At 35.2% G+C, this 17,681-nt stretch overlaps 1 protein-coding gene across 10 annotated transcripts in view; it reads left to right on the top strand.

The window, feature by feature from the left end:
• CLCN3 (chloride voltage-gated channel 3) overlaps nucleotides 1-17,681 on the top strand; it is an 82,497-nt gene that overhangs the window by 52,025 nt on the left and 12,791 nt on the right. For all 10 annotated transcript variants that reach the window (XM_081075464.1, XM_081075462.1, XM_081075463.1 and 7 more), the window contains 5 exons: nucleotides 948-1,154; nucleotides 4,000-4,080; nucleotides 5,346-5,891; nucleotides 8,666-8,852; nucleotides 11,602-12,000. In XM_081075464.1, coding sequence (XP_080931590.1) covers nucleotides 948-1,154; nucleotides 4,000-4,080; nucleotides 5,346-5,891; nucleotides 8,666-8,852; nucleotides 11,602-12,000 — 1,420 coding nt within the window. The remainder of the gene's footprint in view (nucleotides 1-947; nucleotides 1,155-3,999; nucleotides 4,081-5,345; nucleotides 5,892-8,665; nucleotides 8,853-11,601; nucleotides 12,001-17,681) is intronic.

Genomic DNA, 17,681 nt, shown 5'->3' with positions numbered 1-17,681 from the left:
GATTGATTTTTTTGTTTTTTTCCCTTACCACTAATTTAGCACATGACTAAACAAGTATCAGAAGACTTAGTTAAACCTCAAGAACCTGGAAAAATATCTTGAGACCTAAAGTTCTTTGATGGATTAGTTGATGTTTTACGGTTATGAGACTGATTTGAATACGTTCATTCTCGTTCTGTAACTATCTTTTAATTAGATAAGTTAATAAATCTTGACTTTGGAAGATAATGCTTATAACTGTTTTATACTTTAAAATAAACATTTGATTCAGAGTGGTCAATAGTGTGAACTTTTGGGTTTTAATGTTTACAAACAATAAAGGAGAATATACTTAGCATTGAACATGATGTTAACTCATTGCTTGAACCTTTTTATTTTTGTTTTAAGTAAGTTACCAGCTTTTCCTAGTGCATTTCTTTTAAAATCTAAATTGTGGTGATTTTTAAAGCTGTATTAAGACTACTTTAATAAGGAGCAATATCATGCAGTATTTAGCAGTTGCCACTCATCCTTCTTGATACATGGCAAATATTACATATAATTGCAGTACTCTGAGAAGGCATATCTCTGTTTCTGATACAGCATGTCTGAAATGTATCTGACGATATTATATTTCTACAACAGAAATATTTAAATTCACCTTTATGTGATTGTGTAATTATAACCCTTGTATTAAGGTTTATATTCCCTTTAACATGGCCAGATATTTTAGTTTTGTTTGTGAGATAAGGTTGCTTTCTATCCTTTGCTTGGGACAAGAATTAGAATATGCTAATAGGTTTATTATATGTAGCATATTAGTTAAAGCTTTTGAAAAATTAATTGTGAATTGTTCCATAGTCCACCTAAATTTACAAGTTTTGTTGAGTAAAACGAGAATAATTTAAGTTAGTTAAGTTCTCATATTTGTTAAAGGAAATTAAACTTCCTTAATCTTTCCTTTATAGATTAAAACTATTTTGAGTGGATTCATCATCAGAGGTTACTTGGGAAAATGGACTTTAATGATTAAAACCATCACATTAGTACTGGCTGTGGCATCAGGTTTGAGTTTAGGGAAAGAAGGTCCCCTGGTACATGTTGCCTGTTGCTGTGGAAATATCTTTTCCTACCTCTTTCCAAAGTATAGCACAAACGAAGCTAAAAAAAGGGAGGTAAGTGTCTTTTGTAATTTGACATATACATATCTGTTACATAGACGTATCAGTGAAGCATTTCCTAGTGTAAAGATACATTTTACTCTACTTTTTGGATAAATTCTTTTTTCAGATGAAAAATTTAATGTGAAAATTGTGCTGCTTTTCTTTTTTCTGAATAATTACTAATGCCTTTCTAGAATCCATCCTCAGTGCTGCTCAGTTACTTGTACATTTCAGAGAAGTTTTAGGTAGATTACCTGGTGATCATTGGTTTCAGTTGAATTCCACAGAGTTCTTTCCATTTATTTTTGCCTTACACATCCCCTCCTCTGAAGTGTTTCCCAAATACAACATTATTTTTACTCTTATTCTCACCATCAATATTTCACCAGGGTTGGGAAATCTTAACAGCAGTGCTTTCCTCTGGAGGAAGGAACCACCCAGAATCAGTTCTCCTTCCATCACCATGTCTAATGCCAGTGGGAGTGGTGCGTCATCTGCAGAGAGCAATCGGGCACCCCAGAGAAGTTCTGAGGGTCTCCAGGACCGCCTGAGGTTTAAATCAGAGATTCACATTAAAGGGGATCTAGGAATTCCTCTTTATTCAGCACTTTAGGGCAGTTTCTTTTACCATTTATTTCAGTCCAGCCTGAGATCATCTAGGAGATCTTTTAACTTTATATATTATAGTTTCCCAGATGTTTCTAGATTGCTTTGGATATTTTTTTTAGAAGGCAAGTAAGCTCTTGAGATCTTCTGTGTTAGCTCTAGACTTTGGAAGCCCAATAATCCCCTCCTGTTTTCTAATCTTCAGCCTTAGATGGTGCACAGCTCTTTGAATTTTTAAGGTATATTTTTATATCAAATTACATATTGAGAATTCAGGGGTCCCTCATCCTAAGATGGGACCTTTCATCCTGTTGTTTTGTTACAATACAATAAAAAAGCAGAATATTTTTTATCAAACTATTTAATTCCTTGATTGAAATAATTCTAACTTTTCTTAATGTTAGCACTAAAGCATTGTCATTCTAAAAGTGAAACACTTCAGAGTACCGTTGTTTTATCTCTGAATGATAATTGTGATGCCAGTACTACCCTACATAACAAAAATAACTAACCTTATTGATAACTTAATATGTATCTGGTTCTGTGGCAAGAACTTTACTTGCATTTTAAAATTTAATTCCACAAAAATCTTATTTTAAGTTTGCAATATAATCCTCATTTAAAGAGGAAAGTAGAGCTTAATGTGGAGGACTGACTTAAGATTGCATAACAGAGTGTCAGAGTGTGGATTAAAATTTTTCTCTAACCCTAAGGTCGATACTCTGAACTACTATACTACTACAACTGTGATTGTGTGGATATGTCTTTTTGTGTGTTAAAACAAAACCTAAAATGGCAAGTTAGTGGCTAAGATGGAAAAATTGCAATTGTCTCCTTAGTTCAATTTCTTTACTTGCTATTGTACCTTTACATTTTGGGGATAAGATTTTTATTTATTCATTGTAAGTGAAAAACTATAAATTATTAGAATATGTTATTGAAATTAAATTCACCTAAATTTTAATGAACACACTATGATGATTAGTAAGGTTTATGACATTAATTTTATTCTGTCATCTTAGTATATAAATGTCTAGACTTTACTTGTTAGTCGAAAGCATTAATGCGTCATAGTATGGCTTTCTTCCTATGCCCACTTCCTTCACATTTTTTAATTGATTCTTAGATACTTAGAAAACAGATTAAAATGTGTGTGAGTTATAGGTACATGGCTTGATTGTAAAATTCTATTCTATTAAATGTAGAATCAGAGAATTCTGTTAAATGTGTTGTCTACAATCCTAGTAGTGGAAAACAAAACAAAATAATAAGTTAGACTGCCCCCAAATAGGCAGTCTACATTCTGAAAGCCAGATACTATTTAATTAAAACAAATACTTGTTTATTTTTAGTTCACCAAATGGCAGTCTTACTATGTAGTTTGTGCTCTTAACCACTTATAATTTAATTTTGATTTCTAATTTCTCTTTCAGAAATGTAAAAATTGAACATTTGAGGAAATGTTTCCGTAGCCTCAAATATTTATTGGAGTAAAACTGTGAAAGGAATAGACTCTTAGAAAAGTACAAATAAGTGCCCAGTGAATGTGTAGTTGGCTTCACGCTGGTGGGAAGTGGGCAATATCCCAGTGACAGACTAGGGAGTTGGAAAGAGGATCTGTTACTATATGTGTTGGTGGATGTTTCTCTTCCTTGAACTTGATTGTTCAGGATTCTGGTTGGAGAGACTGCAGCATAAGGGGGAGCCTTTTGGAACTTGAGGCTCCCCATATTGGCAGTGCCAGTATTTTTGGAGGCCTTAGGGTGAAGATACAGGGAAACTCAGTAGGTTTTAAGTTTCCTGGATATTTTACTAGGATTTGGAATAGAGTAGTTATTAATGATGATGCAGTTAGCTCTAAAATCTGAAGAAATAATATCCAATTTAAAAATAAGCAAACAACTCTCTCCTCACATCCCAGTCACTGCTCTCTCCTATGGTCTTCACAAATAAACAGCTTGAAAATTGGCTGTATTTATTTCCTCGCCTTCTTTGCATCCCATTTACATTAGTGTATCTCGCACGGATGTTTTTGACTAAATACTGAATATATGAATGACCTTTCAATTGAAGCAGAGGAGAAAAATAAAATTTTTAGAAGAAATAAATATTTGCCTTTGGGGAGGAGAAGGACATGTGAGTTAAATTCAGAAGAGGCATTTTGAAAATTTAGAGTAGCGTGCAAGAATTTTTTTTTTAGTATATTTTGAATTTATAAGGACACATGAAATAAGCTATATCCTCTTTTTAGGTACTGTCAGCTGCCTCGGCTGCAGGTGTTTCTGTAGCTTTTGGTGCACCGATCGGAGGAGTTCTTTTCAGCCTGGAAGAGGTAGGTTAAAAACAGGGGAAAAAATACAGTAATTAAAATGTGTAACTGCAAATCTATTTTGGCATACTTTCCAGTTTTATAGCTATTGTAATATTAATATATATAGATTTTGTTTTTAAATTTTCAAATTTATTTTCAGTTATTTTTTACTCCTACATAAAAGGTCATATACTATATATGTTCTTAACCTTGAGAAAAATATTTTAAAAAATATTATTCATGTATAAACATTAGTGATTATTTAAAATTTAACTTTGAATTATTTAAAAGTAAGCAGATAGGAATTTGACTTAATAGAAAATATTTAAAACAATGTATCCCTATTAACTGAAATATAGCCCTTTTTTTTTTATTAAAGTTTATTGGGGTGACAATTGTTAGTAAAGTTACATTGGTTTTAGGTGTACAATTGTGTAAATCATCATCTAAATATCACATAGTGTGTTCACCACCAGAGTCAGTTCTCCTTCCATCACCATATATTTGATCCCCTTTACCCTCATTTACCACCTCCCTCCCCCCTTACCCTCTGGTAACCACTAAACTATTGTCTGTGTCTACGAGTTTTTGTTTCTTCATTTGTTTGTCTTGTTCATTTGTTTTCAGTTTTATATACCACATATCAGTGAAATCATAAACTTAATGGTAACCATTCAAAAAAATCCAGAACTGAAATATGTAATATTTAAAAAATTTTCATTCCTAGATGGTCTTTGTAGGTTTTTCTTATTTGATTATTTCTGTTCCACTTATGTTTAAGGAGATAATTTTAGTTGCTTCAGTGAAATGTTGTTTTTGTCTTCATTTTGGTGCTTAAGAATTTTTATACATTTACACAAAAATATGACTAGGAATATTTTAAAATTAACTTTTCTTTTCCTGTTGTTTGTGTTCTATGCTTGTTTTTTCTATTTAACATAGAAGTAAATTAAATATGAGCTAACATGTGATGATGGCAGTACATTTATTCTATGATTGAATTGGAGGGGAAAATCATTTTGAAAATAAAACAATGCTAGGTATTTTAAATAATTATTAGATATTTATGACCAGTTGATAATCGTGAATGTAAAATGATGTGATAGTCAGTTAATAAAACATCAATATTTTTCTTACCACAGTAAATTCCATTACATGTAAATTCTAGCTGCAGCAAAATTTAGAGCTATGATATTTACCATTCTACTTACAAATACTATAACATATCGGAAACATCTTGTAAAATTGTAGCATTAATTTTCTTTCTTTTCCTTTTTTTTTCTTAGGTTAGCTATTATTTTCCTCTTAAAACTTTATGGAGATCATTTTTTGCTGCTTTAGTGGCTGCATTTGTTTTGAGATCCATTAATCCATTTGGTAATAGCCGTCTGGTCCTTTTTTACGTGGAGTATCATACACCATGGTACCTTTTCGAACTGTTCCCTTTTATTCTCCTCGGGGTATTTGGAGGGCTTTGGGGAGCCTTTTTCATTAGGGCAAATATTGCCTGGTGTCGTCGACGCAAATCCACCAAATTTGGAAAGTATCCTGTTCTTGAAGTCATCATTGTTGCGGCAATTACTGCCGTGATAGCCTTCCCTAATCCCTACACTAGACTCAACACCAGTGAGCTGATTAAAGAGCTTTTTACAGACTGTGGTCCCCTGGAATCCTCTTCTCTCTGTGACTACAGAAATGACATGAATGCCAGTAAGATTGTCGATGATATTCCTGATCGTCCAGCAGGCCTTGGAGTGTATTCAGCTATCTGGCAATTATGCTTAGCACTCATATTTAAAATCATAATGACAGTATTCACTTTCGGTATCAAGGTAAGTGCTAATGTGGGGTGGCATTTATGTAATCTTGGCATGTTCCAAACTTGTATGTAGAATGAGACATGAAGTTTTTATCTAAAGGTGGTTTCATAAACATAGGCTGAAAAGCTTTTATGTTTTGGGTTTAATTTTCAGTAATGAGAAAAACAATTCCTTAGGGCATATTGTTGAGCGTGGTATCTGTTGCTGTGTAGCAAATTACTCCAAAACGTAGCATCTTATATGACTACTGGTTTTGCTCTTGATATTGGTCAGTGGTTGGGTAAGTACTTAGCTGGGCTTGTTTAGTTTGTGGTCTTTCACACAGTTGTCATCAGACATGATGACATTTGTCTGGCACCTGGGCTGAGAAGATCCAGACAACTGGAGCTGGAATATCTGGGCTCTTGGAACATCTCCCTCTCTCTCGATGGTTTTTTTCCAGCATGATGGCCTCAGGATAGTTAGATTTCTTCCATGGTAGCTCAGGATTCCAACAGCAAGTGTCCCAAGAGGCCTGTTCGTAACCTAGCCACAGAAGTCAGCCAGCATGCCTTCTGTTACATTCTCTTTGGCTATGCAGTCACAAAGGCCTGGGGGAGGGACATACACTCACCTCTTAGTGGGGTACAGCCTTCAAAACCATTTATATTAATTTCCTATTGTGGCTAGAATAAATTGCCACAAACATAGTGGTTTAAAATCACTCAAATTTATTATAATTGTGGACATCAGAAGTCCAAAATGGGTCTCACTGAGCTGACATCAAGGTTTTCACAGGGATCTATGGAGGTTCTAAGGGTAAGTCCTTTCTTTTTGGCGTTTTCCAGCTTACTAGAGGCTGCCCACATGCCGTGGCTCACGGGCACCCTTCTTCCATCTTCAAAGCCAGCAATGGCTCGTCAAGTCTTTCTTTCATCGCATCATTCTGACACTAACTCTTCCAAATCCTTATTCCACATTTAAAACACTTTTATTATTAATTACTTTCAGCCCAACCAGATGTAACCCAGGATAATTAACTGTTTGAAGGTCAGCTGATTAATAATCTTAATTCCCCTTTGTCATGTAACATTACAAATTCACAGGAATAGGATATCCATATCTTTGGGGAGCCATTATTCTGCCTTACCGTATCCCTACAGGGTGTTAGCTTGAAAGAGCACTGCAGACTCAAGAGTTAAATTGCTTGGCCCATGAACACTATGCCTTTTTCCATCAGGGATTTAAGGCTGTGTTGCTTCCTTTGAACTTACAAAAGTAAGAATAACATTCGTTAATTGGCGATTTGCCAGTAAGTACAGTTCTGTTATGTGACTGTCAGCGATGTATGTGGGCAATCAGATGTCAGCTAATCATTGTTCTTTAAATTGTTGCACGTATAGTTCATATAACATTTAACGTTCCCTAGTGATAGTATGCATTCATGAATGAATTATGTGGAATAACACTTTCAACAAAATTGGAGTGGTTTTGAAATATGGTCTCTTCTGTTGTCCTCCATGTTTCGTCCACTGAGTATAAGAGTTAAATAATAGAAAAACCTTGAAATTTTACTTTTTTTTTTCCTTAGAGAATGAAGTTAAAGGAGTTGTTAAAGCTCCCATTTCTACAGTAAGCTGATTGTCTATAAATCCCAACTGTCTCACCCTCAGTTGATACAGGAAGCGGGAGAGAATTAGCAGGCCTTTGTTAAGTCCCCATCACCCTGTACTCGGGCTGAAGGATCCTGACAGGCAGGAGAGCGTGAAACATACTTTGATCACTTCTATTTGGATATCCGTTTAATGATCCTGATACACTCTTCAGTATGCCATCACTGTGCTTGGCTTGTTTCATTTCCGGAACAGTTTAGAGCTGTTGGTCTTTTAATAGTCTGTAAATGATCTTCTATAAGGTGCTTACTATTCCCGTCACCCTCATTAAATTTGATTGATAAATATTTTTTCTCCTTTTAATTCATATAAATTAACTTTCTATATATATATTTAGTGTTATATATATACACAAATTTATATATATACATATTTAGTAGTTTATATATATAAACATAATATATATAATATATAAACATATATATATAAACTACTAAATATGTATATATATAAATTTGTGTATATATATAAAACACTAAATATATATAAACTACTAAATATGTATATATATAAATTTGTGTATATATATATATAAAACATTAAATATATATATAAACATATATATATAAACTACTAAATATGTATATATATAAATTAAATTCATATGAATTAAAATATATATATAAATAAAACCACTAAAAAAATATCGGGGAACCTGATGAGATTGCCCACTTTACATTCCTCTTTGAAGAGGCATGGTATGTACTATTTCTGTCATTTGATAAACAACAAATATGTAGGAAGGAGATAATCTTAGAATACAGGACAATACTTCAAGCTGAATTGATTCAAAGTTATGAAAAATGCTTTGCACTGTCCTTTTACTCCCCACATTTCCACATAGACTGATGAAAATTGTGTTAAGGACTGTCATTAAGGAACCCCTGAGCTAAAGGATAAATAACCCTTGGGTTGTTTTCTCTTTGGCCTAGAGAATGTGGTTTGTTACTTTGTCAGTGAATTAATGAAATTGTTAAGATGCTGTTATAACAAGATTTTACTCGTTTTATTTGTACTAGGATTTTGCTGTGTAAATGTGAAAAGAAAAACATTAGAAAGAAATCCATAGAAGGTAGGTTTAAAGCATATAAGTCGAGGGTCTCTGCCTCATTAGGCATTCTGTTTTTGTTATAGGTTCCCTCGGGCTTGTTCATCCCCAGCATGGCCATTGGAGCGATTGCAGGAAGGATTGTGGGGATTGCGGTGGAGCAGCTTGCATATTACCACCACGATTGGTTTATCTTTAAGGAGTGGTGTGAGGTTGGGGCTGACTGCATTACCCCCGGCCTTTATGCCATGGTCGGTGCTGCTGCATGCTTAGGTAATGTCGCTGTGTCTGGATGCTTGTGAACCTGGGAGAAAAAGTGGGTGAGAGAGTACTCACGCTTAACTGGTAGGGGAGGAGGAGGAAGGTATAGGACACAGAAAGAGATCATTTGAACAGAAATGAAACAGAACCACTATTATATGGTACCGGTTTTCATTGTACCTGTCTCTGAACATTTGTTAATGCAAAAATTTATTGTTAGCATCTTTTTAATATCATGTAATACTTTATGACAGAAAACATCTCAGTACATATGAGCTTAATTTGATTCCTGCCCAAGGAGATTTTTGGTTTTTTCATTGTGAAGGATCTTGATTTAACTATACCAACTATAGCATGATCCCAAAGATTAGTATTCTAGCAAAGCTGCAGAATAGCTTTACTTAGGGTTCTGCAGTGATTTATTTTTAGCTTCAGTAGAAGAATTCTTTACCAGCCTCCGTCCTTCCATCTAAGGTGCAATTATAGCGAAATGAGAAAGGTAACTACTGTTTTAATGTAAAGAAAAGCAAAGTATCTGCATTAAATACTTACAAGTCTATTTATTGTCCTCTTGGGCATGAAAAAATAGTTATTTCTTTTTATATTGAAAATGTCAGCTAAAATTTGGTTATAATATTTAATAATACTTGGCATTTGGACTCATTTTTGTTCAGTACAGCAAAATTGTGTACAGTACACTTGTGTACAAGTGTTGTATCAATGAAAGTGAAGACAGGATCATTTTCACTTAGGTCGCAAGTATTTATGTTAAGTTTAGCGCTGTGCGAGGTGCAGTCAGTGATACAAAAATAATTATAAAAGTAAGTATAAAACGTGGAGCAATAATCAAGTTGGGGAGACAAGAGCTATGCTGAGAAAACAGTAGTGAGCAACAGCTAATATTTATATACAGTACTGACAGAGTGAAAATTGTGGGAATCTAGAGGGAAGAAAAATCAAACAGTTCGGGTAGGGTAGGACATGAGCTTTACAAGATTAATAGAATTTAAAGGAGAGAACTTTGCTGAAGTCAAGACAAAGAAATTAGGAAATTAAGATATGAAGAGGTTTAGTATTCTTGGGATGTTGAAGAAACTGACCATGTTGAAGTAGAGAGTGCATTTTGGATAATTTAAGAAACAAAGTTGGATTGGTGAGAGAGCCAGATTAGGAGAAAGATGTCAGGGTGAATTTGTATTTGGCATTGGTCAGACCTGTGACAGTTGTGGCTTCTCCATTTTTAGCTAAATGACTGGAAGAGTTCCTTGACTTATATTTGTTTTTTTCTTTTGATCTTTGAAATAGAAATAATTACTTATCTCCTACACTTATTTTGGGATCATATAAAATAACACGTATATAAGCTGTTAGCATCGTGCCTGATAAAATAAGAAGTGCTTAGTTAAAAAGTAATTTTAAAAAGGCCTTTGTAAACTGACTAGGACATGTCTGGCATAGTGTATACAAGGAACACATAGTAGGTTTTTTTAAGTTAAAAAACAAAGAGGTTGGTTTTAAGCTTAATATAGTATGAGCTGGCGAGCCCTGGTAGGTTTTTGAGCAAAGGCACAACATTAACTTAGGAAAGATTAACCTGGTGATGAGGCTTAGAAAGTGTATTAAAGATCATGGGGCCTGGAGTCAAGGAGGTGAGATAAAATGGTATTAAAATTCAAGAACAAAGTCTTGAGGGTCTGGACTAAGTTGATAATAGTGAGAATAAGCCCACTTATTCTCCATGGGACTCCATGGGTATTTTGTAGAGCGAATCAAGTAGGACTGGGTGAGAGTCTAAATGTTAGAATAAAGTAAAGGGGTGAACTGAGAATGATGACAAACTGGGTTGTCAGGAAGAATGAGGTGCCCAGTGTTGGGGTCAGGGAAGCTGGAATGGGGAGCTCTTTGGGGAAGAAGAGCAGTTTGGTTGTAGGTGTTTGGCGTTTTCTGTGACAGTGGTCATCTGAAGTCTTTCTACAGGACAATGAGACAAGCACAATGATAAGATAAGGCTTGCGTAGTTGGAGTCATGGGACAAATGCAACCATAGATGGAGCGATGTGGGGGAGACATCAGTCTAGAGATGATGGTTCAGAATGATGTTTCGGGTCAATGCGTAGATGAGTTTTCTAAGTTGGGGAATATTACACCACTAACCTAAGTCATAAGACAGCAAAATATTTTACTTATCTTGAAAAGATTTAGAACAGAGAAGTGTATTAAATTAATAATCTACCCACATATGAATTTAATATGTAAATTGATAATAAACAAGATAGCTATGATATGCTTTACCAAAATTCCCTAATAATTTATTTTAAGCATTTAGAAGGGTGAAATTATGTCTGCTATTGCAGTAAACCAAAATGGCAAACTTGTTTTAGTTGGTCAGCTGTGATTTTTTTTTTTATAGAAGCAACAGGTCTTCCACCGTGTTTCCCGAAAATAAGACTTAACCGGAAAATAAGCCCTAGCATGATTTTTCAGGATGACATCCCCTGAACATAAGCCCTGATGCGTCTTTGGGAGCAAACTTTAATACAGGACTTGGTCTTATTTTCAGGGAAACACAGTGTGTCATAAACAAAGGCGATTGGTATTTCTCTAGATCTTATTAAAATAGTGATAATTGTCCAAATATTAGATTTTGATGACAATCCTTTTCACTAAGTTCTATTTACAAGTTGTTTTCAACTGCCCAGTGCAAAAATTCACCTAGCATGTATTGATGAGGATCCTGACCGGTGATGCTTCCTTTTTTCAGGTGGTGTGACAAGGATGACTGTCTCCCTGGTGGTTATTGTTTTTGAGCTTACTGGAGGCCTGGAATATATCGTTCCCCTTATGGCTGCAGTGATGACCAGTAAATGGGTTGGAGATGCCTTTGGAAGGGAAGGCATTTATGAGGCGCACATCCGGTTAAATGGATACCCTTTCTTGGATGCAAAAGAAGAATTCACTCATACCACCCTGGCTGCTGATGTCATGAGACCTCGAAGGAATGATCCTCCCTTAGCTGTCCTGACGCAGGACAATATGACGGTGGATGATATAGAAAACATGATTAATGAAACCAGCTACAATGGCTTTCCTGTTATAATGTCAAAAGAATCTCAGAGATTGGTGGGATTTGCCCTCAGAAGAGACCTGACAATTGCAATAGGTACCTTTTTAAAAAAGACACACAGAAGCACTCGCCTCTATATCTATCAGTGTCTATATATCTAGGGAGACAGACACAGGTATATACCAGTTGTACGATTAAGTTTGTGGACTTTCCACCATGTAAGTGCATGGTGGAAAGTTTGCGAACTTAATTGTCCGACTTTTCGTATAATCGATTTCTGAAAGAAAGGAAAGCAGTACCATCTAATTGGTTGTGTTCGTGCGGTCAAGGCATGTATTTTATGTCCCTTAAAGTCTTATGTTTTCTATGAAAGAAGTTTATGCTTCTGTGGATTGTTCTGCTAAATATAGTTGCATCTTTTCATTTGGCATCGTTATCAGAGATTGGGGTCAGATTCTACTTTTCCCACTTGGGGTCAGATTCTACTTTTCCCACTCAGATCAGCCTTGTTAAGTTGATACTATTCCTACTAACATATAACATAAGGCCTTAGCAACTGCCGGGGCATCCAGCTAAATATACTCTTGTATTTAATAAAGTTGGCTTATTTGAATGTAAATTGTTGAAAAAAATCCCATCTTTATTGGTCTGTTTCATATCAGATTCACAAGATTTTGCTTTTTTAGTTTTTGGATTTAGGCTTACAATATTAACTTGCAGTGTCCAGTTTAAAGTGAAAAAATCATTGAGATTTTATTTTGATCAAATGCCAGGTTGAAAAAGTATGTAAGTCCTGTTGTATTTTGTGCTGACATTCCTGAAAATATTGTTTAAAGACATTGGCCATACTGTATTATTTCTTGGAGATAAACTTTTTCTGAGGAGGAAGCAATTATGTTCCTCCAAAATTAATGTTTCCCTTTACGTTATAGTCCTCCAGTGTTGATGAGAATGCCAAGCAGGCATCTAATCCTTTTCTGCACAGTCTGATTCTGCTCCCCCAGCCCCAGAGGTGATAGAGGATATTGTTATCAAGCCATTTCTTTGAGCTGAAAAATGTCAAGCATTTGGCCTGTCTCCAAAGGTCACTCCTGTGACCTGTCATCTCCCTTTCTGCTTATCTCTGTGGCCATTGCAAAAGGATTGTAAAATATTTCAATTCTTGTGCCATTTAAAGAGGGAAGATTAGACAAGTAGAGATGGGGAGCATTTCCCAAATCAAACCGGAAACTCGCAGTTTACAAAACCTATTAAAGCAAAAAAAAAAAAAAAAAGAAAGAAAAAAATAACAGTGAGAGAGAGGAGAAGAAGAAAAGTGCCTACAGAGAATATCGTATTCCGTTTAGGGAATACGTTAGGATTCCGTTAGGGAAGACCACAGCTCTGGAAGACTTTTTCAAAGACTAGCAATCCCACCATTCCAAGTTTTGCTTTAGGTAACAGAATAGTAGTTGTCAGAGTGGGCAGAGTATGTGGTCTGTTCAGGTGTTGTAGCTTCAAAGCCTAAATTACCATAGCCACACACAGAGAAGAATTTCATTGTTTGGATTCCCATTCTTTAGGGGTTTTTTTGTGTGGTGTTTTTTTTTTAGTTTCAGGTGCACAAGACAAAGTAATACTTAGACGTTTATCATTTATGTCCCTCACACTGTGTGAAGCCCCTTCCCCCATCCACTATCCCTCTGACATCACACCGAGCCATTATATTTCCACTGTCTCTATTCCTAATGCTGTACTCCGCTTCTTGTAAGTATATACATACATATATATACATATATATGTAAAATTATAGTTGACATTCATTATTGTTCAGCTTCAGGTGTACAGTGCAGTGAGCAGGCATCTACATCACCCCTGAGGTGGTCTCCTAAATGGGACACATGTCCATCGGATACCCTACAAAATCTTTACAACATTATTGATTACATTCCCCAAATTAATTTTCAAAACCCCGTGGCTATCTTGTGGTTACCAACTGTAATGCCCTCACCTTCCCCCTTATCCCCACCCCCTTCCCATCTAGCAACCCTCAGTTTTTCCTCTATGTATCCAACTGTTTCTGATTAGTTCATTCACTTATTCTTTTCTTTAGATTCCACATATAAGTGAGATCATACAGTATTTGTCTTTCTCTGTCTGACTTATTTCACTTAACATAATGTTCTCTAGGTCTATCCATGTTGTTGCAAATGGTAAGATTTCTTTCTTCTTTATGGCTGCGTAATACTCCATTGTATAAATGTACCACAGCTTCTTAATCCAGTCATCTACTGATGGGCATTTCGGTTGTTTCCATGTCTTGGCTATTGTGTATAGTGCTGCAATAAATATAGGAGTGCATAAAGATTTTTGAATTAGAGTTTTGGATTTCTCCAGATAGATACCTAGGAGTGGAATTGTTGGATCATAAGGTAGTTCCATTTTCAGATTTTTGAGATACCTCCATACTGTTTTCCATAGTGGCTGCACCAATCTGCAATCCCACCAACAGTGCACAAGTGTTCCCTTTTCTCCACATCTGCGCCAGCACTTGTTGTTTGTTGATTTATTGATGATAGCCATTTTGACTGGGGTGAGGTGGTATCTCATTGTGGTTTTTATTTGCATTTCTCTGATGGTTAGTGAGGTTGAGCATTTCTTCATATGTCTGTTTGCCATCTGTATGTCCTTTTTAGAAAAATGCCTCTTCAAGTCCTCTGCCCATTTTTTAATTGGGTTGTTTGGTTTTTTGGAGTTGAGTGAGTTTTTTATAAATTTGTGATATTAACCCCTTATCAGATATATCGTTGGCAAATACCTTTTCCCATTCAGTAGGATCCCTTTTTGTTTTATTGATGGTTTTCTTTGCTGTGAAAACACTTTTTAGTTTGATGTAATCCCACATGTTTATTTTTTCTCTTACTTCCCTCATGTGAGGGGCTATATCAGTAAAAATCTTACTCTGGGTAATGTCTGTGAAGTTTCTTTCTATATTTTCTTCTAGGAATTTTATGGTTTCAGATCTTACATTTAAGTCTTTAAGCCATTTTGAATTTATTTTTGTATATGGTGTAAGGAGGTGGTCCAGCTTCATTTTTTTGCATGTGTCTGTCCAGGTTTCCTAGCACCCTTTATTGAATAGACTGTCTTTATCCCACTGTATATTCTTGCTTCCATTGTCGTAGATTAAATGGCCATATAGGCATGGATTTCTTTCTGGACTCTCTATTCTGTTCCATTGATCTATGTGTCTGTTTTTATGCCAGTACCATGCTGTTTTGATTACTGTAGTCGTATAGTATAATTTGATGTCAGGTATTGTTCTACCTCCCAGTTTGCTTTTATTTCTCAAGATTGCTGAGGCTATCTGGGGTCTTTTATGGTCCTATATAAATTTTAGGATTATGTGTTCTATTTCTGTGAAAAACGTCATTGGTGGTTTGATAGGAATTGCACTGAATATGTATATTGCCTTAGGCAGTATGGACATTTTAACTATATTAATTCTTCCTACCTATGAACGTGGTATGTGTTTCCATCTATTTGTATCTTCTTTCATTTCTTTCTTCAGTGTCTTATAATTTTCTGAGTACAGATCTTTTACTTCTTTGGTTAAATTTATTCCCAAGTATTTTATAGTCTTTGGAGCAGTTGTAAATGGGATTTTTAAAAAATTTCTCCTTCTTATGTTTTATTATTAGTATATACAAATGCAACTGATTTCTGAATATTAATTTTGTATCCTGCTACTTTACTAAATTAATCTATCAACTCTAATAGTTTCTTGGAGTCTTTAGGGTTCTCTATATATAGTATTATGTCATCTGCATATAATGACAATTTTACTTCCTCCTTACCGATTTTGATGCCTTTTATTTTTTTTTCTTGTCTGATTGCTGTGGCTAGAACTTCCAGCACTATGTTGAATAGAAGTGGAGAAAGTGGGCAACCTTGCCTTGTTCCTGATCTTAAGGGGAATGGTTTTAGCTTTTCCCCATTGAGTATGATGTTAGCTGTGGGTTTATCATATATGGCCTTCATTATGTTGAGATATGATCCCTCTATTCCCACTTTCTTAAGGGTTTTTATCATAAATGGCTGCTGGATTTTATCAGATGTTTTTTTTGCATCTCTTGATATGATCATGTGATTTTTATTTTTCATTTTATTAATGTGGTGTATCACATTAATTGATTGTGGATGTTGAACCACCCTTGCATACCAGGGATGAATCCCACTTGATGATGGTGTATGATCCTTTTAATGAATTGCTGAATTCTGTTCGCTAATATTTTGTTGAGGATTTTTGCATCTATATTCATTAGAGATAACGGCCTGTAGTTTTCTTTTTTTGTGGTGTCTTTGTCTGATTTTGGGATCAGGGTGATAGTGGCTTCGTAAAAAGTGTTTGGGAGCCTTTCCTCCTTCTGGATTTTTTAGAAGAGCTTGAGGAGAAGAGGTGATAATTCTTTTTTGAACGTTTTGTAAAATTCACCTGTAAAGCCATCTGGTCCAGGGCTTTTGTTTGTTGAGAGATTGTTGATTACTGATTCAATTTCCCTGGTGGTAATCAGTCTATTCAGGTATTCTGTTTCTTCTTGAGTTAGCCTTGGAAGGTTGTACGCCTGTAGAAAATTGTTCATTTCTTCCAGATTGTCAAATTTGTTGGCATATAGTTGCTCATAGTAATTTCTTAAAATTTTTTGTATTTCTGCGGTGTCTGTTGTCACTTCCCTTTCATTTCTGATTTTATTAATTTGAGTCCTCTCTCTGTTTTTTTTTAATGGGTCTGGCTAAAGGTTTGTCGATTTTGTTTATCTTCTCTAAGAACCAACTCTTGGATTCATTGATCTTTTGTATTGTTTTTCTGGTTTCTATTTCATTTATTTCCACTCTGATCTTTATTATCTCCTTTATCATCTCCTTCCGTGTACTCCCTTTGGTCTTATTTTGCTGTTCTTTTTCCAGATGCTTTAATTGTGAAGAGAAACTGTTGATTAGTGATGTTTCTTGTTTCTTTAGGTAGGCTTGCAATGCTATGAATTTCCCTCTTAGGACTGCTTTCGCGGCATCCCATAGGTTTTGGGTCATCGTGTTTTCATTTTCGTTTGTCTCGAGGTATCTTTTGATTTCTTCCTTGATCTCCTGGTTGACCCATTCGTTATTTAGTAACATGTTATTCAGCCTCCATGAATTGGTGTGTCTTCCAGTTTTTTTCCTGTAGTTCATTTCTAATTTCATAGCACTGTGGTCAGAGAAGACAATTGGTATGATTTCAATTTTCTTAAATTTATCAAGACTTGTGGCCTAACATATGGTCTATCTTGGAAAATGTTCCATGTGCGCTTGAGAAGGACGTGTATTTTGCAGCTTTGGGGTGAAATGCTCTGAAAATATCGATTAAATCCAAGTGGTCCAATGTGTCATTTGAGGCTGTTGTTTCCATACCATTCTTTAGGTTTTAATGGTAGCCAGGCGAAGAAAAGAAAAAGATCAGAATTTTAGAATTTACAGAGAAATTTTAAGGAAGAAGGCCAGGTTTTTAAAAGATAAAGTAAATGGTAAAGTTAAGAATTAATCACCTTCCCACTGATTCTGTGGATATATTATTTAGTTTGGTTACCATCTTGAGAAATAGAATATTGGGTCAGCAGATAATGTCAATACAGGTATAAGGGAACAGGGATACTCTAGATATGTAAGATAGCAAGTTATGGTATCAGTAATGTTAGTCACGTGATGGCTTTTTGAACACACCTGAAATACTCACCCACATGTGTTTTTGTTAAGTGTAAGTT

Source organism: Rhinolophus hipposideros (genome assembly GCF_964194185.1).
Source record: "Rhinolophus hipposideros genome assembly, chromosome: 16".
NCBI classification, from domain to species: Eukaryota; Metazoa; Chordata; class Mammalia; order Chiroptera; family Rhinolophidae; genus Rhinolophus; species Rhinolophus hipposideros.
This window is presented reverse-complemented; position numbering and strand designations above follow the sequence as displayed.